This window comes from Vidua macroura, chromosome 5 (genome assembly GCF_024509145.1).
Source record: "Vidua macroura isolate BioBank_ID:100142 chromosome 5, ASM2450914v1, whole genome shotgun sequence".
In the NCBI taxonomy this organism is placed as follows: domain Eukaryota; kingdom Metazoa; phylum Chordata; class Aves; order Passeriformes; family Viduidae; genus Vidua; species Vidua macroura.
Genome location: NC_071575.1, coordinates 26,998,371 through 27,023,672, shown reverse-complemented (window position 1 = coordinate 27,023,672; position 25,302 = coordinate 26,998,371). Strand labels below are relative to the sequence as shown.

The 25,302-nt window shown below is 41.6% G+C and overlaps 1 protein-coding gene across 1 annotated transcript; it reads left to right on the top strand.

The window, feature by feature from the left end:
• On the top strand, positions 1–24,962 carry FAM180A (family with sequence similarity 180 member A). Its single transcript, XM_053979073.1, has 3 exons — positions 1–171; positions 21,658–21,758; positions 22,060–24,962. Exons 1-3 carry the CDS (start codon positions 96–98, stop codon positions 22,399–22,401), a joined length of 519 nt encoding a protein of 172 aa, XP_053835048.1. The 5' UTR covers positions 1–95; the 3' UTR covers positions 22,402–24,962.
• Positions 24,963–25,302: the final 340 nt, after the last annotated feature.

Below are 25,302 nucleotides of genomic sequence, written 5' to 3'. Positions count from 1 at the left end.
AAGGCCATTATTTATTCCTGAAAAGAAAGGAGTTGGGAAAATAATAATAAAAAAAAGCTACTGTACAGCTAGACACACGTATTTTAAAGAGAAGGATGCTTTGGAAGACTCTGGTGCTGCTGCTGTTCTATTACAGTGCTTATGCCACTGTGACCCACAGATGGAGCAGAGGTAAGATTTCAACTTGAAAAACTATTTAAGAAAAAAAAATGAGTTGTAGATTTGGTCTCAAATTTTGTTGCATTATACATGACTGTAGATAGATATATACAATTATAATTTTTTTCCCTCCCAACTCTGGATTTTTTTTCTCCATTAAACAGGTCAGCTAAAAATAGATATAGATAAATAAAAAATACACATGAATAAGTGCAAAAAGGTAAAATTATATATGTATTCTATTATAACAAAAATATATAAAATAGTCCAAGAACCACAATTACATTCTTGCACTTTTTCCCTTCTTCTTTCTAATTTTTCTCCTGCATTAACAAAAAAAAAAAAATATAGCTTATGAAACTTTAAAGTGAAAGCCTGTGCAGTCACAGGTGGCACAATCTGCTCTAGCAGAAAGATACCTGGGAATAGTAAAGCAAAGAATGCCTAGATTGTACAGGGTGCCTGGGAATGTTGCTACCCTACCCTGGCAGAGGAGCACAGGTAACAAAGAGAAAGTGACCTGGTGTGTTATCAGGCTTCAGCTGCCAATGTGACAATACACAGTCGTGACATATTTGTAATTTTTTTTAAGTGTGACAGCAGCATATGGAATGTTTGGGAACTATTGTATTGCATAGCAGATGCTTGCTTCAAAGCAAGTGATGATGTCCATTCCCTTTTTTGGTTTTATTCTCTCCTCTGTTATTTGGCACTGGTTCAGGAACTGCTGGAAGTGGAGAAAGGAAACACCTCCCAAATGATTTCTTTGGTTCTGATATTGAGATTCACAGACATTTAAAGGAACCAGAGTCTGCTAAAAAAATAGAGCATTCAAATGCCTCCCTCCCTACTCCAGTCTCCCATGTCTTCCTCATCATAGCCAGTACCATTCCAGTCTGCCATGTGTGTTTGGTTTTGATTTTGTAGGAGAGGGAATGGTTGAGGGAATTAATGAAGAGCTACACAATCCAGCTCAGGCTGCTTAATTTTTCCTTACAATGCTTAATTATTCCTTTCAAAAATCCCTGTTAGTGGGAGCTCACTGGTAGGGCATTGACCTGGGACTCACCATGGCAGGTTCTTTCCACAACATTTTCATCAGACTCTTGGCTGATATTGCATGAGTCATTGTACCTGCATGTACCTTACTTTTCTCTTCTGGTATAAGACTGGAAATAGCACCAATATTGCTATCTTGTCATAAGATCCTATAATTCTGTTGGTAAGAATTTGTTGTTCCAGGGGTGACACAAAAATATGAGAAAATTAGAACTAGATTTGTATATATTAATAAAAAAAAAACCAAAAACCACAGCCCCACCCTTTGGAAGAATGATGTCAAGTTGACTAAGAAATGGAAAAAAATTAAGAAAAAGGAGCTCAATTTCATGTAATAATCACTATTCAATTTAATTATGTTCTTCTCTTTTGCTAACACACTTATTTTAATTAAACAAAATCACCACCCTAAAGAGAATTTAAAAAATTTCAATTTTAATCACCATGAATATTTAAAGTAAACATCATATATTCTATTCTATTCTATTCTATTCTATTCTATTCTATAAATTCTATTGTGCCTTTTGGGAAAGCAGATTTTTTTTCAAGCTGGAAGCTCTAGTGCTTATTTTTGGAGACTTCAGAGGGAAGGGAAGATTAATTCCCTGTTGTGATAAGGAGTTCAGTTGCCACAAATAGTGTGTGCAGGCATTTTCTGAGGAGGAAACCAGATTTCTTTTCCACATCTACTAGGACTATTCTGCTCTAAAGATGTTTTAGAGGCATGACTCCTTTAGCAATAACTACTTCAGTAAACCTCCACTCCCTTGAACTGTGTGTCAGCCCAATGAAATCTGCAGTACCTTGAGAGGGTCCAAGCACTGTCTTAATTTTTGAATTGTTTAGAAACCTAAGATAAAATTTGAGTACTGAGAAATGACACATTCTTCTGCACACTCAGAGCTCTTCTCTCCCTCCACAAATGACAACTGAGTCTTGTTTAGGTTAAACCTCAGTCATTTAAGTCTTATCTGAGTCCTGATTTGAGTTTTGCAGTGAAAAAGGAAAGACAGATCATCATCTGATCTGATGGAAATGAAAGACAGATCTGTGTATCATCTCCATGTTGACTTGTCATCCAGATTGTTTACAAAACAGTAGGGCAAAGGTCTGGCTTTAATTGCCAGCAGTTGTTGTTTGCAGCAGAAATGAGCAGTCAGTGTATACAACAATGTCTGGCTTTGATCATTTTTCCATGGGAAGCACTGGGGCAGCCTGGGATCCCCAACCCTTGTAACCAATCACTCAAGCTTTGGCTCCAGAAAAACTCAGACATGAGAGAAGATGAACACACTCGTGCTGACTGGTGACTGTGAGCTCCTGACTCCCTTTTCCCTTTGCTTGGAAGCATCAATGAGTGTGGGGAAAAAAAAATTCTGGCAGGAAAACAGAGGGCTTTTTTCATTCCTTTTTCTTTTTAAACTGCTTCAGCCCTTTGCATTAAAAATCTCACACACACTCCTCAGCCTGCCTTGATTGAACACAGGTCCAGAAGTCACAGGCAAAACTCAGTCGCTAGGATGGGTGTGTTTAAAATAACAAAGAAAAGATCCTGAGTGATGATGGAATAATTTTCTTGTCATCACCTCAAATTTCCTTGAGCCTTTTGTAGGCTTAGCTGCATGGAAGTATCCTCTCAGATTTTGTGAACCTCCTGTCTAGGGAAAAAAGGGAATGAAAAAAGGTAATTATAGCTCTTTACTGACTAAGTATTTTTCCCAATGCAATGGCAGAGGTGAGGTCATATAAATTCACCAAGTTACAAATAAGAATTCCAGATCTTAAGAAATGTTTCTTCTGAAGAAACCAAGGAACAAATCATCCTGGGTTTTAACAACAAAAAGAAGAAGAAAAAAAAAAAAGAAAAAAAAAGAAAAAAAAAAAAAAAACCAAAACCAAACCAAAACAAACAAACAAAAAAAAACCAAAAAAAAAAAAAAAAAAAAAAAACAGAAACAAAATCAAAACAAACAAACTATCAAACAAACAAAAAAAACCCACCAAAAAACCCAACCCTTCCATGCAGCTATGGCAACCAGTGTCACTGCTTGCTGGTTGCTTCCAGAAAACTTTGAGAAGTACCAATCCACTGGAGAGCAGAAGCCAGCCTTATGAGCATTACAAGAGTTGTCTGTTCCCTGAGGAGAAGCCCTAAGGTAATCCTTACTAGCACATCTCAGCTGGCTGGAGTTTATTTGCTGTAAAGGCTGCCTGATTCTAATAAATGGGACACACAAAGAGTAGCATTCTTGCTGTGTGTTTACTAAAGGAGGGAAGATGCAGACTTCTTATGGTTGTGACTTTTGGACAGTGCAGGAGCAGCTGCAAGGGTAAGTCACCCCTCAGTGGAGGCTGGAAAAGGAGATGTTAAAACAAAATTTTAAGAATAGTTTTTAGAATGCTTTTCACTCATCAGTGTCAAAAGGATGTATCAGCACAACAGAGGTTTCATGCTTTTGGGGAGTTTTTGTGCTGTTCCTTCCAGACCTCAAAAGCAGCACTGCAGTCCCATCCAGATCCATCTGGTCCATGTGCATTATTTTCTACCCAGTCTCTAGTGGCTGGTGAAAGTGAAATGGCTGTTTGAGAGCACCAGGGGAACACTCTGCTCTCCTTAAAGGTTTTCTGCAGAAGGAATTGCTTGAAAGAACAGAAGGTCCTTCCTCTTTGATTTCCCCACAACATTGCAGACTCTTAGTGTGGTGGGAGCTCAGTTTGTGGGTTTCATGGAGCAGCTGCTGCCTGAGCAACTTTGTCCTGCTACTTCTGCTTGTGGACTAAGCCTGAGCAGGCTGGCAGCTCTCCAGTGCCAGGAGAAGGAACACTGTGTAGAAGAGAGAGAGACTGTCTGTTGCTAGAAAGCCAGCCAGTACTTTTGTAAGGAAGCACTGTTTAAAATGTTCTAATCTCTGTGGTCATTTGGTTGCTGGTGATCTCTGCTGTGTGTGCAAAGATTGAGTGCCTCAGAAGTTAGAGCATGCCCTTTATCCCCACTCCTTTTCGTCTTATTGCCCTCTCTTCCCTGCTGCATCTCATATTGCATCCCTACAGCCAGACACTCTGTGCTTGAGCAGATTCTGGGATTCCACCACTGACAGTAACTCTTGGGTGACTTTTTTGGCTTGGAGAACATGAGCAAAGGGAATGTGGCCTGAACACAGCCTGTAATTGCAACAAAAATGGTCAAACACATGCACATTTAGGTACCCAGTGGTCCTTCAGTAAACTAGGTTATGGTCTGTGTTATTTGATATGTGACAAGGTTTCCAGAGATCTGGTCCAAGTGTAAAAAGCACTTACATCAGCTGGACCAGCTACCAGAAATATTTAAATTGTAACATCTATCCAACTTATTTAAATTTCTATAAAGATACTGTTATCCAGTTCTTAAAATGTGCAGTGCAAATGGAAGATATGAAATGCAATGGAACAGCACCCACTCTGTCTCAGCCTGGCTGTGTAAAGAACGTTACTTATGAGGAAAATGTAATATTTCCCTTTTCTCTAGTTCTCATGTGATCACTTGGAAAACTGCCTCAATTTCCCCAACTTCCCTGCTCATTGGGCCCATTCCAACAACCTCACTGGAACTGCCAAATATGATTTATCTCCTGCAGAGGTTTTTCCCACCTACCCAGAGTCTGTTCCATGAGGCTGATCAGTTCCTGGGAATGGATGTTTGTGGGATGGAGTCCCCTGATGCAAATTATTTCTGCACCAAATATTGCAATTCTGTCTGTAAGGAGATGAAGGCATCTCCTAAAGAAGGTCTGGAGAGGGATTAGTTATTTGTAAAGCTGCTGGGTGTTGCAAAGGTAGCTGGAATATCACAGTCTCTGAATGGATTTTAACCATGGTAGGATAAATATCCAGTAAGGCAGGGTTGTGATGGTAATCAAAATCCATGCTAGTGTGTCCTAAGTCCCCAGATGCTCCTTTAGGGCCAGACTTAATTAATTTAACCTGCATAGAGGATGATCCCTGAATCAGAATTCACAGTGGATACCTGAACCTGAAAGACATGCAAAAGATGCTTAAAAAAAAAAAAAAAAATCAAAGTTTCCAATTTCTTCTAGGGCAAAGACGCTAAACTCTGATGAGATCAGAGGCAAGATAGATTATGGAAGTTTTCACATTTTAGTTTAAATCACAGATGGATTTTGTACTCTTTAAAAGCAGTCATGCTGTTAGGAAGCAAGGATCTAAGTGATTCTGAGACTGTATTCACCACAGGAAGCAGCCAAAAAAAAATGGCTAAAGCTTACTGCTCACACAGTAAAAGTTAAAAAGAGACAGGAATTTTGAGGAAACCTGAATAAACAACAAGAGGAAGACACACAAAGTAAAGCTATTTATTCTTTGATATGTCCTAGACCAAAAGCGATCTATTTGCTGAAATTGGCACCTGTAGAAACTTCCTGGTGATCTCAGTTCCATCCCAGTACTGAGGGCTGGCAAGTCAGTTAGGCATTTGCTGCCACTTTGGTCATCTTTCTCAGAATTCCTGCATGCTTTAGTGTCACATCTATTTGCCCCAGTTCCAGAGATGGAGCTGTCCTGGGATCTGGATCAGTTTGCACAAAGGTTCTCCTGCCTCAGCAAAGCTCATCTGGGAAGCACCTCCTGCCCTTTAAGCCCCTCCTTCCACTTTCATCTGGAAATAGCTCCCTTCACCTCACGCCTGACAATCATCTCACTGCTCTTAGTGCCTGTTGTGTTCTCTTCCAGAGGTGAGGCAGCTCTATGATGAATGAAACAACTCATGCAAAGAGTGTAAAACACTGTGAGTCCCCTCCTGTCTACCTTGTACTCAACTGCTGGCCCCAGACACCTCAGTGATACCTAACATTATGCAAACACGCAGGTTAAAAAATAATCTGTCCTTCTCCAGAGAACTTTCAGTGTAATTAAGGAGAGGAAATATTAGCATCCTTTTTTGTTGTGAGGCACAGAGTCATTAAATCCCTTGCCCCAGATCTCTTCAGGATGGCTGTGTGTGTGTTAATAGCTGTGGTTATTTTATTTTTTAATTCTCTTTCTGAAGCATAAAGTGCTTTTTCTTGTTTTCCTGGGGTAGATCATGCCAAATTCAGCAGGAGTGTAATGAGTTCTCACGCAGAAACAAATCCTGTCAGAAGCACTGAACAGTACAATCTAATAGAAAGGGAAGTCAGCAGGCCTTAATGAACATCATCAGGCTGCAGAGGCTCTGATTATTTGGCTGGTGACAGGCAAGATGTAAATTGCTGAGGTAAAGAACTGTGACATTCACATTCTCTGGACAGAGAGACATAATTCTGTCTCTCAGGAGAAGCACAGAGAGAAGAAGAGAAAACAACCTTTATCTCTGCTCCTTTGTTTTCCCCATGTGGAATGTGGTATGGAGATTGTTTACCTGAAGTGATTGCTTGATTGGATTCTGCTGAAGGTTGTTTGGGTTCAATGCCCAATTGGATCCAGCTGTGTCTCGGACACTCAGCAGATTGTCAGGAGTTTGAGTTAGTTAGGTAAGTAAGAAGTAAGTATGTAGAATAGTACAGTATCTCTTTAAATAGTATATTAATGTAATATAGTATAGTTTTAATAAAGCTATCCTTCAACCTTCTAAAACCAAACATCATAATTTCTTCTCATTGGGGGTCACCTGTTTTCCAATAAAGAACTGAGTGGGGCAGCAATTAACTCTGCAGCAGTGCCTGTGTTCAAGGCAGGGCAGGACCCACAGGGCAAGCCCAGGAGGAGACACTGGTGATTGCCCACAGGCAGTGCCAGGGCTCTGTGAATCCCCTGCAGCCCAGCGGCTCTGCTGAGGAGAGCTGAGTCCATCCAAGATGCAGAAAAGCCAGCTGGGTTCATGGACCTGGCTGCAGCAGAACAGGCGGCTGTGTGAGTGTCTTGGTTTGAAGGGCACAAACCTGGCCCTTGCTTTAACTTTAAAAGCACTTCCATGTGCAAACTAGCATGACAAAGTCAAGAGTAGTTTTTCTGCTCTCAGTAGTTGGGCCACAATTCATTACCTGAAATTTTGTTTCCTTGCTTTTTAAAAATCTTCCAGCTCAAATCAAGTATTTGTTATTTAAAGGGGTTTTCAGCAAAATGGCACTGTCATGGGTGAAGGTGATGCTGGGTCAGCTGTACAGAGAGCAGATGCGGGAAGCAGAGGGGGAAATGTATCAAAGCATCATTAAAAATAAAAATAAAAAAAAAAAGGCAACTTGAGAATAAGCTGCAAATGGCATTTGTTATTTAACACAAACAAAAAATCCCAAAGGGACTGTCATCTATGGGGTTTTCTCTCTAACCAGAAGGAAAGAAAGTCAAGGCAGAGATCCTGTGTGTCTCTATTGTGCCCATGTCTCATTACACCCAAATTTACACACCTGTTTAATTTGGGAATTGCTATGGCAGCTTTATGATATATCCCCATACTTGCTCATTCAGAGACATTAAACCAGCCCAAATCTGCACCACAGGCTGTGGTGCTCCCATGCCTACTCAGTGACCAAGCCTCAGGCAGTAAGCCCCTTTGCTCTCCATGAGGTGCTCCAAGCTCCAGCAATAACCTGTGTGCACTTCTCTCACTGTCACAGTGCTTGTTACAGCACAGGCTCAGGGCCGGGCTGGAGGCTGAGAGTGTGAGGAGGAGAGAAGCAAAGTTTAAAAAGCTCCACTACTCCCAGTTTCCACAAACATTCCTTTCCTCTGGTGAAAGCATATGTGAGGCCTTTCCTGGCCCAGTTTGCTGGTTAGGTTTGGCAACCCCCCAGTTCCCCTGAGAGCAGCCTGCATACCACTTCTTCTCTGGAAATTCCTCCCTGGCCACAGGGAAGCAGGTCACCAGCCAGGAGCCAGCCTCCAAACCACTGAGCCTCCCTCTGCTCAGAAGGAGCCAGGTGGGTAGCTGGAAAAAGATGCTGAGAAAGGGAAAAAATAAGTTGTTGAGTGCTCAGAGGTTATTTGGGAGGAAATGGGACAGTGGAAGGACAATGCTGTGCTCCAGTCTCACACTGGTGACCCAAACTCACAGGGTCTCCTGTGATACCTGCCTGGCCCCCTCACCTCCTGGCAGGGCACAGGGGAAGCAGAACACTTCAGATAGCTTCTGCCTAATTGTAAAGAAAGAAAACTGCACTAGACTGGATGTGGATATCTGCTGCAAGCCAGAACATCAAGATTTAATCATCTTCATCCATTTGGCAGGTGGTGGTGTGCCACAAAATGATCTTGATGCTTCTGATCTCTTCTCTGTCTTGGGAAGAGTAGAGACTTTCCAACCTGGCAGGGATCATTTGAGCCAGAAAGAGGGAGACAGAGAGGCAAAGGACAGATATGCTGAGAAAGAAAAAGATGTAGGTAAAAATGAAAATGGTGAAAAGGAGAGGAAAAATGAAGATAAAGGAAAAGTGGAAAGAGAGAAAAAATGTATAAATATGGATGGGAAATATTAAAGTGCACCGCATGAAGATTAGAGTAGCATTGTCTCCCTTGTCAGCACGGTGTGCATCCTCATTTGAACCCACACTTCAGCAGATGCCCATCTGTCACAGCTGGTCTCCATCTTACCCATCTGCCTCTCAGGCTCTTGGAATGGTTGCTTTTCTTTGGAGATGGCTTTGCCTTTTTTCTCATGTAAGCAGGACTCAATTTTACTTCTAGTCCCCAGTATCATCCTACCAGGATATTGAGAGCTTCCAGTCTGGGCAATTGACCTCTAGTCGCAGTATAAAAATTAAAGTTACTGCTACTGAATCATTAGTGTGTCAGGATTTCCTCACTTTTTTTAACCCCTCCCTTTGATCTTCTACACTATGTAGGTATGCAAAAAGTCTCCTGCCACTGCCCAAGAAACAGCCTGTTTTATTCTACAGAAGCTGCAGGAATCTTGCAGTTTTACAGGACTATGGAGCAACAGCATTTCCCATTAACATCAGTCATAAAAACAGCGCCATAACTGCACAAGTCCCTGTAGCTCCCTATCACTCCCTGGAGGAATGGATCAAGTTTTGAAAGCCTTCTGTTTCCTCCCTGGTTTTCATAATACTCACAGCCATTACATTACTTTTTTTTGTTTATGCTTGGCTCTGAAGAAACACAAAGTGTTTATTGAATTTATTTATTAAGCACAGATTTTATGTCTCAGAGAACTGTTCCTGTTTTAAGCCCTCTTTTAAAATAAAAGACATTTAAAACATGCTTCATTTTTTATTTATGTAATTATTCATGGCTTGGCACTGAACAAACTCCATTTCCAGTTAAACACTACTTGTGGACCTCCTAATATAGTACAGCATGTGTTGAACAAAACCATCTATTTTTCATAGTTGCAGCAACTTCTGTTTTCCTAGATTACCATGCCAATTTGGCAGGAAGTTTTGGAAGGTAATAGTCTAATGATAAAAATGTATACACTACTTGTTCTGCTGCTTTCTACTGCCAGGTTTTTAATAAAGAGAACTCAGAGGGGCTGTCCTACCGTGACCTGTACTTAGCAAACATAAAGCTCAGTTGGCTCCTCACAAAGGAATGAGGATAGAAAAGTATCCAAAGATTTTTCCACACTGGGCTATCCCATAGCAGGAATCAGATGCAATCAGCAAAAATGAGAGCCCCAGTTAGGCCCAAGTGGCAGGGGACACTGTGTGTCTGCCCTGTTGAGCTCTCCAGCAGAAGGAGGATGATGATGTGGCCCTGTTGACACACAGAACATCTTGGAAAAGCCAGGGTAAAATTAATGGGCATCACAGCATCTGATCTCTCCCTAAAACCATCCTGCTGTTCTGAGGAAAGACAGCAGTCACCTGGCTGAGCCCTAGGCACTGCTGCATATTTGGGATGGAGGGAATTCTGCAGGAAGGCAGAGAGCAGGATGGAGATGTCTAGCAGTGGGATTGAGAGAGATGGGGCAGTCACACAGACTGGGGAGTAGTGTTGCCATGGTGCTGCATTTTCCATGTTCACAGCAGGGAAGTGCTTCAGCTGATGAAGTCTGGTTTTGAAGAATCTGCCTGGTAAATACCTACATGTTAAGGATACCATAACAAATTGTATTTCCCTAGAAAGATGCTCATTTTCTAGCCAGAAACTGTATTTTGGGGAGCAGGCTGCTGGACTCTTGCTGGGAATTTCTGGATACCCTTCAAACCCCGAATGACTAACTGCATGTGCCACAGCCCATCAATCCATCACGCACCAGTTCTGTCAACCCCACTCCCTGTGCCTGCTGCTCACAGTCAGTGTGCTCCAGCCAAAGTGAATGCCAGAGCTGAAAAACATGTGCACTTAGATCCTCCAAAGGAACATAGAGGGACTCTGAAGTAAAATATCACCAAGGCAAAGAGCTCAGTTTTTACTTGCACAGATTTAACCAACTTGTCAGATGTCTTAAATACTCCCTTTCTATTTTCATGATCAAAGATGGAAATGTGTGTCATGCCCAGCTGGCTTTTCACACCCATCTGTGATGTTCCCCCAGGAGCTTTTCCCTCCTGGTTGAATTCATGCTACTAACCATGACATGATATGATCTATCTTCTGCTGGACCTGAGGCTGGAGCTCATCACCCCCTGGATGTCTGCCTGCTGAGGTGGGAAAGAGTGCCAGTCCTTCCCATTGCAGCTCCAGCTGGGAGCAAATTGTGGTTTACTGAGCTGTTCCAAAGCCCAGTGCATTTCCCTATGGGTGCTTTTGCTGACAAATTAACACATGTATTATTTAGAAAAAGTTATAAATCACCTTCTGAGCATTCCTTTCACAACAAATCAGCATGCCTGTCTCTGTAACCCAACTCAATGGTTAACAGCTACTAATCCAAGGAGCTCAGCCATGACAAGCTAGTTTTCATTCTCCTTCATCCATCCTTAATCCTTGGCACTCAGAGGTCAAAGCAGAATTTAAAGATTACTGGGGCTAGCATTTGGAATTATAAATTAGGAGACAAGTAGTCCCTGCCTGTCTTATTTTGTGGCCATACTAAATATCAATCTACCCCTACAAATGACTACTGTGTTCCAGCATCTCAGACAATGATTACCCTAACTTGACAAAAGGAAATCCTATGAAGATGATGTAAGATGGGTATCAATCACATATTCATAACCAGGTGGTGTCTATAAGCTTACCTGGGAGGTCACCATCACTGAAAAGCTGAGGAAGATCTGTCATGCAGATATATCATGTGCTGAAGTCCCGCTTTGGCAAGGAGTGTTTCTGTAGGCCAAAGCAACAGACAGCAGACTGAGCAGAAGATGTTTCTCTAGCAAGATGTAACCCACACACCAGCAAACCTTGCTAAGCAAGCTCATTTCATTATGCAAGCCTCAGAGTCTCTGAGCTAGCAAGAAGAAAGCCTAAATGTAGGAAACAACAGGATGAGATTTACAATGAGTATTGCAGCATCTTAATTAAAGTGCTTCTCCACAGTAACAATGCCTTCACACACAGAGGACTTAAACCAAGGAACTGACTCCCAGCTAGTTTCAGTCAGTAGTATGCTAAAGGGTTTCTTGGAAATTAGGTCTTCCTACCTTTCTCTAAATTTATTCATCCTAAATTTAGAACGTGAGGTAATTTTCTCCTTAAACATTTACTTACATTATTTTCCCATAAGCCAAAATCTTTGTTACAAGTTCAGCTCAAATGGCTCCAGAGGAGAGTGTACATTAAGGAAGAAGAGCACTGAATCAAATACATGTGACAAATTGGCAGGGAGCCACTGGGAGATGGCACCTGTAGGGGCAGGGACTGCAGCAGTGGAAGAGGTTGAGAAAGGGTTTGAATTTCCATCAGCTTCAGGCACAGCTGTCAGCATTTTGTGCCTTTCAGGTCTCTCTCCTCAAGAAACAGTATATTTGGGTTATTCTGTTGGCAGTAAGATTTCTGTAACCCTGACTCTACCATTTTTGTCTCCTCTGTGATCCGAAGCCTGTCTTTCACAGCACAGGGCTCTCTGTGGCCTGGCTGCCAGCAGAGCAGCATCACAGGGCTAGTGGTGCCAGCTCAGGTCATCTGAGGATCTCACCCACACTGTCCAGCAGCCTTAAACATTTGCAGCATTCCAAGTTTTAGCAAAACTTTCTGTATTTAGTGGTGAATCCAGTTGTACATCAGTCTCAGCTTTATTTCAGCAGATTTTGAAACCTGAAAAATCTCAAAATATACAAGTTTTAGGAGAGTTTGGAATAACAAAGAAGATTGGAAAAATATCAGCTTTGTAAAATGGAAATCCCATATGCATGTTTGTGAAATGGGAGATGCAGCTATAAACCCAACCCATTTTACATTCATCCTCTATATTTCTATGCTATGTTTATGGCAATATCACAAAGACTCTCTTGGCCCAGCACCACACCTGCACACATTGAAATCCACTGATCAGATTTAGTGGAGGATCATATTTGAACTTCACTAATATTTTAATATTATTTCCACAGAGATGCAGACATTAGCATAACGGGGCCCAGACATGCACACAGGTGTGTTCTTCACAGAATAGATGTCTTCCCATGCTGATCCTCACCTCTCCAGGAGAAACATGTGCTTGCCCTGACTCTTACCAGGAATACAGCCCAGCTTTCCATCTTTCATGCTCTGCTTATGTAACAAAGCAGCTGTACCAGTCCAGTTCAGAGACAAACCTAAATCTATCTTCAGGTCTTGAGTCCCTTTCTCAATCTTCATATCTTTAGTGACACTACTAGAAATCATACAATGATTTGAAAAGGCATTGCCCCTAAAAATTACACAATTCTTTACAAAAAGGACCCAGTATCCCTATTCTTTTTGTTTTCCGGGCAAGGCTGATTTATACTTTTTCTCATCCAGCACATATTCATGTCATTAAGAAAACCCCAGCAGGTGCACTGACATTTGGAGCTCAATGAACAGCTGGAAAGGCAGCTGGGGTTTCCCTGCTTTTGAAGAGCAAGTGAAATCCCAAAGCAGAGGAAGCAGAAAACTGGTACTTATGTATTCACTTCCTAACAATTTATTTCAATTTGGATGGGGATCTGAAGAAAAAGGGAAGACATTTCTGGTTGTTTCTGGTTGGAGTGAGAAGAAATGGTTAATCTAATGTGTATTCCTGGTCAGTTCTGAGCTGTGATATTCATACTTAGTGAGGATGACGAGTACCTTGTTGCTTCAGAGCATCTCATACGTGAATAAAATAATAATTGTTGGCAATCAGATCAGAGACTGCTCCTAGACCCACTGTCAGACAGTTGAATTTATTTGCCAGTTGAAAACATTCACAGATGGCTTCAGTGAATAATTCCAAGGTCCCTGGCATTTCTGAGCTGTGGTTCAAACTGGACCTATGATTCTTTTATTTTCATCCAGTCTGGGAAAAAAAAAAAATCTTTCTGCCAGTCGAATTTCCTCTGTTTAAAGCTCAGTGGGGTGGAAGCATAGAAGGTGAAGAAGTGTTTGGCAGCTGATGGTCCTGCAGCCAACCCTCACCTCTAGCAGGAGCAATGACTGCCCTTGTTGAGGTGGCCATCAACAACAAAAAAAGGATCTTATCCATCTGGTGGTTAGATCAAGGGTGTGAAGGCATGAGGAAGGGCTTCTGCTTTTCCTCCCAGGGCTGATTTCCATCCTTAGGTCATCTGAGGACTTGAATCATCACCAGCTACACCAAGAACAGTTAGAGCACAACTGCACTGGGAATTTTTCACGTGTGGAAATGCTGCTGGCGTAGCAGATGTGTTGTGAAGTGAGACAGCTAAAAACTACTGCTGGTTTTTTTGTTTGCTTTTCCCCTTCATTCACGACCAGGCAGATTCCTGGCTTAGCTGCCTGTGTGGCCCCACAAAGCGGTGTTGGCACCAAGGGAAGGAGGAGGGAGCACCAGGCAGGAGCTGCCCCTTGCAGCTACAGCTCGATTAGGTCAGGCTCAGCAAAAACCTCGCCAAGCTGTCACCTCTGCCTGCCAAGACACAAAGGAAACCCAGCCATTCTTAACTACTGAGTGAATACCTTTTCTGTGTGCCCAGTTACTCAGCTCTGAGGAAATACATACCTGGGAGGTGGTGCAAGGCTTGAGCTCCCCGCTTTGGGCTCTGTGATGTTGATATAAAAAGGGCAGAGGACTGGTGAGAGGGATTTGGTGTTGAAAGGCTTTCCTTCCAGAGCAGCAATAGCACCATGCAAGAAGCTCTTGGAGCTGCTGTAGTTCTATCTTTTCATGTGAAGCAGAGCTCCGATTCCCTTTGTTCTCTCTCCATTGCTCCACAGCAGAGGCAGCTGCTTCATTCTGCTCCTTGGGTGCTTCCCCACAGCTCAGCACCAAACACAAACACCCTGCTGTATTTCTTCATTCCTTCCTTCCCTCACTCACTCCCTTCTCTGCTGCCTCCTGGGAGAAACGGAAGTAGATTGGCTCATCGTTGTACCCCTTCACCTGTTCATGTGTAGGAAACTATTTCAAATGTGTTTAATTAAGACTGCTTGGTGTCTTTTCCCTTGGATCAGAACCATTGTGAGCAACACAGACAGGGATGGAGAGGTGGCTGTGCAATGAAGACATGAATATAAAGTACTGGTCTGTTTCTCGACTCTGCCTGAAATTAACAGTGTTACCACAATTATTAATTGCCTATGAGTTAAACCTGTGGAGCAGGGTTAATATTTCTTTCCTTTATTGCTGCCTTTCACTTATACAGTTTTTGCCATAGTCTATCCCCAGTTTGTGCTAATATAGCAGCAAACTGAAGGATAAGAAAGCAATATATTTCACTTCTTCTTTCCTTCAGTTTCTTTGGGTGCATTTTTTCTCTTCACACCTTCTACGGCAACTTTACTCCAGCGTATTAAAGGCCTCTCCTGGCTGACTGGAATGTTTTCTTATGAGCATAAATAATTCCAGCTGGGGACCCCTCCTTATCACACCAAGGGAAGAATAAATAACACAGTATGCATTGTTTCAGCCTGGGAACAGGTGAAAATGCTGCATAATGGAAATTCCATATGAGGGAATAAATTCTCAGACCATTTTAGTTGCTTGGTGCTCGTGATATCTTTGAAACCATTTCACTTAAGTCATAAATGTAAATATCCTCCACCTCTCACAAACACAGGCTCAGCCAAACTATTTTCTTCTCTAGCAATATCCAATTCTGCAAGCATAATGATTTTTTGGTCTTTCTAATACACCTTTACATTTCTTGCTTGTGCCAAGTAGCTAGACAGGCTATTACCACTCTTTTTTTTTTTTTTTTTTAATGGGAATTCTGTTGCACATTAATCTAATCTCACACATCTCAGGTCATTTATGAAGGGCAGAAGTTTTATATAGGAATGGGTTCTGTTTTATGCAACTGAGACACCCTTTCAGAATGTGTTTGTTTCTTAAAAAGGAGATAAATTAGTAAAATCTAACTTTGAAAAAACTGATAATGTGTTGCACTATGGAATTAAATACAATCTGCTATTAATTTTAAGTGTTTTAAAGTTTTTTTTTCCTTAAGAACAGTATTGCCAGTTGCCAACTTTTGTAGGGAGATCTACTTCCTACATCCTTATTAACAAAACTTTTCAAGACAAAGTTTTTCTTCTCCTTTAACCATTTTTTTTTCTCAATAACTAAATATGATGCTAATGTCTATTCTTACTTTTAGTCAACAGTTATGAATTAAGTTTAGCCTTAGGAGCTAAGACAGCAAGGATATGAACTGAGGGCAAAAAGAGGCACGTTCTCTTGGTAGCCGCTTTTAAACATGTGCTAATTCATGTTGTTTTGTAATTAAAATGTTTTCTCCATCTCACTGCTGTGTTCTCCTAAGGACCATTGGGATTTAATCCCCAATGATGGAGATTTAAATGTATTAAAGTTGAAATGTAAAAGTCTTTGCATTGCACTTGTTGTCATAGAAGCTACTTATGTCAATAACTGCAAATCCAGACACAAGTTTCAGATGCTAAACTGTAGCACTGCAGCTTTTTTTTCTTGTCTTTATAGGATTTTGTATGTGTTTCCCTTATTTTATTCCCCTTATTCTTCCTCCAAATCCCCAGTCTGTCAATTTCTTCTGCACTGGGACAAAGTGCTCAGTGATTTCTAATATAGCAGTTTTGACACAGAAAAGCCAGAAGTCAGGGAGTGTAGCCAAAGCTCATGTTCTGCCCTGGCCCAGGACAATGCAAACACCTTGCAGGTGGTGAAGATGCATCCTTCTGGAGATGAGCCAAGCACAAGACAAGGATTAAAATGCATAAAAACCACATTAATCCTTTAATAATCCTGCCCTTTTTGTGATTTACATTACCACTTTCACTGCCTGACACACCTGTGACAGGTTACCATCCCCCCACCCTGATGTAGGTGAAGCTTTTGGCACCACTGAAGAATGGTAAAGGGTACCATTTTAAACATATTTTCAGGGGTATTTCCCTGTTAGCCTGACACAACAAATAGGGAATAGTGAATTTTTACTCCAGCAATGAAGCAACTCAGCATGGACCCACCAAAATGTCATTAGACAGAAATAAAATTCTTTATGGATAAAAGATATTTCTGGTCTTTGTGCAAGGCCTCAGAAGTAAGGTTATCAAAGAGAAATATAAAAAAAAAATCTTTTTTCAAGTGTATGCAAACTTTGACGCTGGTGTCCTCTTCTCTTCTGCACAACCTGGTCAAGGAGAGTTCAAACCTATGCTTCCCACACACAGTTATAGAATCATCCAGAAAGAATGGGCCAGGTTGGGAGGGACCACAGTGAATCACCTGGTCCCACCTCTCTGCTCAAGCGGAGTCAATCCCAGGGATTGTGTTCAGACAATTCTTAAATGTCTCCAGTGCAGGAGATCCCAAAACCCCTCTGGACAATCTGGTCCAGTGTGCAGTCGCCCAGACAGTAAAGCATCCTCTTCTGAGCATTTCAGGCATTTGCCCTAAAATCCAAACCAACAGCTTCTAGGAACTGCCCAGCAGTCTCTGCAACCAAATAAATTCAGTCAGCCTGGACCACTCATCATTTTTTGCATAATTATAATGGCTAATGTATCTGCCTATACAATCACTTTATGGACAGTGCTGACTTTGTTTTCTTTGGCAAAAACTTGAATCTGTCTTGTTCCTCTGCTCCTCCTGTCCTTCATGAAAAGTGTCCTTCTGAAGCAATGAGATAACTCTTTTCCATGCCTCTGATGACAATCAAAATCATTCCTTCGGAGTCGTAACCCCAATTAAACTGTTCATGCCCGAGAGCCCTGGGGAGCTGTACTTGCTTTGGAGCAATGGTCTGCACCGGGCCCAAATCATGCTTCATACCTTTTCATAGGGGAAGAAAAGGGCATTGATGATTCACAAATAACTGAGAACTCCAGCAGTTATGCTCTGTGCTTATGGAGCAAACACATCACAAGAAGCAACTGGGAAATAATGAACAGATGCATGAACTGGAAAGCAAAACTAAACATCTGTGCCCTCACCAATCAAACTGCAGGAAAAACCTGGGAGAGGATCACATATATTTACCACATGGCTAATGAAGTGCAGAAGATTCTGGCAGAATCTCTTAAGAGAGATGAAAACATCTTTAAAATGAGGCTATTGTCAGCCTCAAATGTGATATTAAGTTTAAGCCATAAAGAGGCAGCTAAGTGGTTAGAAGCAGGTCAATGAGTTGGCAAACATGGCGCTTTTTTGTTTTTGGTTTTTTTTTTTTTGTTTTTTTGTTTTTTTTTTTTGTTTTTTTGTTTTGTTTTGTTTTGTTTTTTTTGTTTTTTTTGTTTTTGAGCCTGGGTAGTCTTGAAGGAGAGTGGAATTGAGTCAACAGAGCCATAGGAGACTGGATGGGCTCCTGCAGCAAGAAGAAAATGGAGATTTCTGTGCCAGTTTTGAAGGGCACTTTTAACCACCCTTAGCCGGAGATGTGTGGGCTGGCTGCAGTCTCCAGGCAGAGGCAGTGGTGCACTCCAGGCACGGGATGAGGCCAAGCAGGGAGGCTTGGAGGGGATGTCTGTGCCCAGATACACTGCTCTCTCTGATCCACCTCTAGCCCTGAGCCCTGAGCAGGCAGCAAGGCAGAACTCCCAAGGCCCCTCTGGAGGAGGGATTTGGAAGAGGATGGTAGTTATATATTGAAATATAATAGAAAATGTTTTCAGTAAGGATAATGCAAAGCTTATTTTCCCTAACTTGTCTCCACAAATCATAAGTTTTTTGTTACATGATTGACTAGCCCTTAGGACAGAAGCACCCATTACATTGGAGATGTCTTAACACATTTGTAAGAGAAATAAAAACAATAAATCAATTGGAGACTCTCCACTGACTTCAGAGATCACTAGGCTGGGCTTTCTCTGTCAATACTAATTGGGGATCTCTGCTGCTTAGATGTTCATGGCTTCTGCCATTGAAATGAATTTGGCAACACCAAATCATGCACATCACTCTGCATCTCCAGTTGCTTGAGAGCTTTATAGAGAAGTCCCTTGGGAAAGAAATTAGTAAAGAGTTCTAAACTCTTCTACTGTTCCTTGATGTCCCCAGACAAGCCATGGCAGAGATGGAAGTAAATGCAGGAAGAAGTAAAAGTCAGCAAAAAAGCTTCAAGAGGAATTTGCAATCATTAAATGCAGAAACTGACTGAAAATCTTTCTGTATCTCAGGTTTTGTACTTAACTGATACACGTGTTAAGTCAGTACAGTGAAAATCAGAGTGCTTGCTCCAAGTGTTCATATAGACTTGGAGGAACTCGTGAATTCATGGAGAGGACTGTGGAGGGAGTGATTTGACTACTGAGCAGGAAGAAAGAGAAAGGGAAAGACTGAATAAAATGCAGATCAGGAAAATCAGATAACCATGACAAATACAAACGAGCACTGAAAGACTTTCTGAGTAGAGTCTCTAAGAACTGTAACAAACTTTAATGTGGTTTGGGAACAAGATAATGAGATAAGGGAGTCAGTGCTACAGAGGCTGGCATGCTTCTAATATGCATAAAAATCCCTTCTCACAACAGAGCAGCCCAAGCCCTTGTGCCTTTGAATCTCCTAACAAAACCTTCTTCTTTCTGAGATGTTACCTGTGACTCAGCAAGTGGGCCAGCACTGAATCAACAGCATGGCATTCATTTTTGTGTGAGTCCTTTGCTGAGGCTTTTCTGGGGGAGTGGTGATGGGCTGGAGCTGGTGGCTCCCAGCTCAGCTCCACGATGGGAATCTCTGCTTGGATTGAAGCTTAAAAGCAATCAGTGTGATGACAAGAAGCATGACAGCACTGAAGCAAGGTGCCACAGACACTTTTCCCATGGCTCAGGGGATATTGAGATGTAAACCATCTGCATATGTAGAGGTACTCCATGCTCTGAGGCTGTTTTCACCAAAAGGGCATCGAAAAGCTAAAAGAGATAAAAATGAATAGTCATCATTATGGACTGGATTTCTGCCAGCTGCTAAGTAATTAGAGTTTTAATTGCCTGGTAATAAAAGTTTTAATTACTCAGCAATTAGTGCTTGAAGTTTCAAGTGCTTCACATGCACTCAGTTACATTCCTGAGTTGTCAAGAGCAAAAAATGGAGTAGCTCCAGTGTGCCTGAGCAAAGCTCTGAGCAAGAGAGGGATGGGGCAGCTATGCCTGAAACCCATCCCAGCTACTCTATCTAACTACAGTATGTTTATTGCAATTCAACAAAATATTTCACCTATTCCCTAGCTAATTTAAGGCCAAAATAGCCTTTGTTTCATCAAGTATGAATTGCTTCATACCTTGCATTATCATGATTCATTTTCCATATGCAGGATAATAAAGGTCCTGAGGCTCTGGTTTCTCTCTTCTTGCTTTACTAGAATTTAAATGGCATTAACAAGCCAAACTATAACAAAGTCAGCAGTTGCCAATGGTGCAGGAAGCAGGCTGCATTTAGGGTACAGAGTCTGGAAGAAACTGCATATTTATGATCTGCTTGGGTAACCCCAAAGAGGCAAATTGTCTGATGAACCATGTAGTCAGAGAGTTGGGACAACTTTTCCATAAAATAATTACAGTTGCTCAAGCCTTTTTTTTTAATGCCCAGAAGAGAGAGTTTTAAATGATGTTCAGTTTTTTTTATAGCCAGCGTGCGAAATCCATCACAAGAACTTTGGCAAAACTAGACAAAATTGATTTAGTAAAAATGTTTCATAGGAAAAAAATCTGGTAGAGGAAGGGTGGGTTGAAACCTTCCAGAAATTCAGAGTAAGCTGCATGTTCTATTACATGTTACTCATAACTCTAAAAAAATCTTAATTTTGACCAGAGAATCATAGTGCCTATCAAAATTTGGGGGATTTGTTTCCTTTTTTTCTTAGACTGGTTTCCAAATTTATCTATTGGCAAACAGAGTTAAAGTTGAGAAGTGAAGTTTATGGGAAACATACCAACCGTCACATAAACACAAGTTAAAAAAACAAGCCCTTCCTATTCCTGAAAATTAGGAAAAATCCAACAAATTCAAATTATGCTTACCCAAACATCAAAATCGAAACAATATACAAATAATAATATACAAATAAAACACTAAACAGAGTCTTTTTTTCCTTCTGCTCTGAAAGTAATTTAGACTTTTTAACAATACATGGATGGTTTGTAACCTGGTTAATAACTCAAAGCATTTAGGTCTTCTCTGAAGCAATATCAGATGTTTTCTGTACCCTGGACTGTCCAGGTCACTGATTCCACAAATGCTCTACTTCACTGGGGTGCTGAGTTCAGGGACTGTACATATGTTTCCTGTCTAATTTCCCTGAGACAGCGTCTGTAGTGCACTTCACAGTGGTGAACAGATACCTGATGGTAGCAGGCTCTGGTTTTTCCAGTTATTACACTGCAAAATATTAAAGTCACACTAAGCTGGGATTCACCTCACTGGATGTAGCTGCCTTGTCTAAGCTGGTAACAGGCTCAGTGAAGAGACACAGACGTCTGGGTGAGTCACTCCTTCCAAGCGTAAATGCCCAGGACAGATGAGCTGATTACTCTCTGGTTGATCTGTCTCTAATAAATAAGGAGTGATCAACTTTTAGGCAATTGAAATCAGGAGAAATGTAAACTCTCAGAAGCATGACAATAGAAGAATGGACCAAAAGAAAGTAGGTTTTGTTGAGTATCAGTGCTGATTTCTCCTTTCAGATGCAGGAAAAGGACCTGTATTTCAGACAATGTTAATGCTGCAATTATCATTATTCCATTCACCTCTGAGGGTGCAACTCAGAGTCCCAGACTTGGATAACAAAGCACCCCGTGTTAGGCACCATATGGACCCAGCTAACCTTCGTCCCTGGTAGATCAGGGTCAAAGCAATCCCTGCCACACATTTCATTTACAGTAAAAGGCCATACTGTACAGTAAGACTTCGCAAGAGGCAGTTTTTTACTTGACTCTACTATTGAAAAGTGCTGCTTCTTGTCAATGTTTGGCACCTTATGGAACCTCTCTTTTCCCATTGCTATCTTCCAGCTGTGCTTTTCCCAGCTGCTCAGCGATTCAAGAGGTCCTCAGCTGCCTTCCTCAACCCAGTGTTACAAAACTCGCTGGAAGATGTGGTCCTGCTTTATGAGGTTCAGTATATGGTACCTTAAACCTTAACCAAGACTGGGGGTACTGCCCATACTGGGGTTATCCATTATCTGGCTTTGTGTCACTTTTATTCATCCCAGCAATAAGCCCATGGCTGTGTGATAGTTCACCAGAAAAGTGGGAACACATAGAAACTTTCTGGTCTTCCCCACCTCCAGACAGTGCAACTGTCTCCATTTGACAAAAATTAAAGACCCAAGGACATGTTGTTAATTTACATGTACTCTGTCTAGAGTCTCTTGGAGAAAATAAATAGCTTTCTGTGTTCTGATTTTGTACCAGTTTCTTTTAGCTGAGCTTGACATTGACAAAGGCCAGAGGATCTCCATCAAAGATGAGGAGCTGGCTTCCCTGAGGAAGGCTGCTGAGTTTGACACCATCTGCAACGAGATTATCCCCAAGAGCATCACAGAGATCCGCAGGCTGAGCAGCAGGCTGTCTTCCTACCCGAGGGTCCTCAAGAAGGAGGACTTTGAAAGGACAGTGCTGACCATGGTCTACACGGCCTACAGAGCTGCTCAGTCCCAAGGGCACCAGAAAGACACTTGGGCTGAATCCTTTGTCAATCTCTACAAAGCCCTGAAGAACGACTTGATGCTCCCATACAACAAACAGCACTCATAATGGAAGGGGAGCAGCAGCTCAGCCACCTGCTCTGGTTGGTGAAGGACACAATGTAGCACGCCCACCACTTTATTCTCTAAAGAGTTTAATAGCCTGATTCGTGAAAGATTGTTCGTTTTCTGGCTCCCTCTTGTGGAGTCCACTTTCTAGTTCCATGCTAAATGGTGAAAAACATCTTCAGTCCTGAGAATTCGATTTTTTTCTCCTGGCTTGCAGGCGTGTTCTGTGACAGGAAAAGAAGGGAGTTTGGTGCACACCCAGGCAGACCCTTGTTTGAGGCAAACCCTTGATTCATCCTTTGGGTTTCCTATAAACAATACATAAATATAATGTGCTTATGCTCACATGCTGATGTGTAAGTGCTGGAGAGTGCTGCTTTCCTAGCTGGGTAAACAAGTTCATGTTTTGGCTAGCCAATAAGAGAATATTACAGAGATGAAGACCTGCTGTAAAAGGAAGATGTTTCATAACTGTCAGCCTTCAGAAATTATGCCACATACTATTAATTCCAAATATATAAATTCATAAATAAGCACTCTCTGATTCACTTCATTGGGCTGAGCCAGTGTTTAATTGCAATGACATTTGCAGAAGACAAAGGGCATTGTGAAGACCAGCAGCAAACAATGCCTGTGACCGTATTCCCCGCTTCCTAGAGCAGTCCTCCCAAACAGTCTGCAATGATTCTTTCATTATTTGCACCTGAATTTGCTTCTGCTGCTTGTTGTTCTTTTTTGAAAGGAACATGTATTTGTCCTCAGTGGAATCCAAGGCAAGACAAAAGCCCTATTTAATTTTAAAATGGCACATTTTTCCTGGTTCTATCACTTGAACATAGGTCATCTAAACCTGTGCTGCAGAATCCCACTGAGGCAAGGGAGGAAGGTGCATTAAAACATACCTGGTGCTGAATTTGGCACTATGGCTCTTCTTTTTGAACAGTAAATTGTATAATCATTTCAGTTACCGTGTGTGTGTGTGTGTGTGTGTGTCTGTGTTCCTGCATGTGTGTGCATATGAGTGCTGAGTATGTAGAAGAATCCCAAATTGTTCAGTCAGTGAACAATTGCATCTGACCACTTGGCAGAAAAAGGCCATTTAACAATTCAGTGGTTCGAATTACGAATTTGGGAGCAGCAAAGAAAAAAAATGTAGAAATACTGCAACCAATTATAATGAACTCCCCTCTGCTCAAAAAATGAACAGAAAATAGACAGAAAAAGGAGGTCTATTTTGTCAGAAGGATGACCAGCTATCAAAAATCCAGACTCTTCTAAATCAAACTCCCTAATGTTTGTGCACGAGAGATACAAACTCTGTTTTTCTGTTGATATTAGAGTGCTTCTGCTTCCAGACCATGGGAAAATAGCTGAACATTTATTTCATCCTTTCATATCATCATTCTCTATTTTTCTATTGCATAATATATTAAGGATGCAGGTCCAAATCATAAATCGCCAACACTAAAACAGACCTAAGGATTCCAGCCCAAGTTCTGAATCACTTTTGACTGCTTTTGCATCACTTGAGCAAAAGGTATTAATTCTTCTGTGTCTCTTAAAAGGGGTACTTTAAGGATTGGAGCTGAAAAAATCCACCCAGAAGCACAGCAAAGAGCACAGTGCAGGCAATCAGAGCACTGGGTTTGGCAAACACCTGTGGGAATGTGGAAGCACAGCAGCCTTGGGGCAGTCTGGCCATGGCATTAGCAGCTGGACAAAGGGCTTATAAAAGACAGAGTCAGTCTTGCTTCCCCCAGGAGTTTCTGGATTTGTGTGTACAAGTGTGCACATTCATTTAGACACACAAATGTGTAGGTGCACTTTTATACCTGAAGAATTTTTTTGGCCATCTTCAAAACCTGTCTGGCAGATGGCAAAGGAAACTTCAAACCTCAGGTGCAAAGCTGTGGGCCACAAATATCTCTTCCTCCTCTGCTTGCACACACACAGAGCCCAGCACCCCCAAAGCAGCCTTGCTTTCCTGCCCACATGCTCTTTGAGCCCTCAGCTTTAACACTGGTGATCTGCTTGTGATTTCTTCCCCTGCCATGCTTTATAAACACATGAAAGGGAAATGCCACAGAGTGCAACACTACCTTTCCATCTCTGCTTCTTGGCTTCCTGAAACACCACTTGCTGGAAGAGCCTGGAACCAGGGCAATTCATAAATGCCTCATAGCCAGCTACTCCAAGTCTGCAAAAATAACTAGAAAGAGAACTAGAGCAAATATTAATTGCTAGCAGTCACCAATCAGAGAAATACCTCCCAGCCATGCTCCTCACCCCACAACAGGACTGCCCAGCAGAATTTGCTAATCATAAAATATCCCCTAAAAAAGAATTATAGATAGTTTTAAATAGCTTATTATTCTCTATGGCATACATACCATACTTACAAATTGGTAACTGAAACATTTATGTCCTCAACAGAAAATAAAGGGTTTATGAGTTTGTTTCCCTTCTCCTTTTACTGTGTGTAATGTAAGAAAAAGATTTATTCCTTGGGAAAGTTCTTGGACTGCCCAGGTTAATTTAACAGAGACTCTCAACGTAACAATAAAAACATTCTACAAAAAAGTCCTTGCCTTTGCATTGTATTGATTTCAGTAGTAGGTTTACTATTTTGCAACTTCAGCTTGAGTAATTGCTTGTCTCAGACTGTGAAACTCTTCATGGGAGCAACAGTACTAGAGAGAAGAGGGAACAGCCCTTCCCTCTGAAGAAGATAATAAACAGAAATGAGAGTGCCTCCTTTTTCCAGAGTTCAGGTGGAAAGGAGCACTCTGCCTTCAGGGAAGTTCTTTAGGCTTAGGGCATTTTCCTGCCTCAGTATTGCTTAAGATGCAGGTCTAGGTTGCTTTCTCCCTGTCTCAGTTTTTGTCATCACTTTGGACTGAAT

What these genes read in the sequence shown, in the direction of transcription:
- FAM180A (XM_053979073.1), top strand. Translation starts at nt 96, where the DNA reads ATGCTTTGGAAGACTCTGGTGCTGCTGCTGTTCTATTACAGTGCTTAT. An exon ending in GACCCACAGATGGAGCAGAG is followed by an intron (nt 172 to 21,657) that starts GTAAGATTTCAA and finishes GCTATCTTCCAG; the next exon opens with CTGTGCTTTTCCCAGCTGCT. An exon ending in ATGTGGTCCTGCTTTATGAG is followed by an intron (nt 21,759 to 22,059) that starts GTTCAGTATATG and finishes ATTTTGTACCAG; the next exon opens with TTTCTTTTAGCTGAGCTTGA.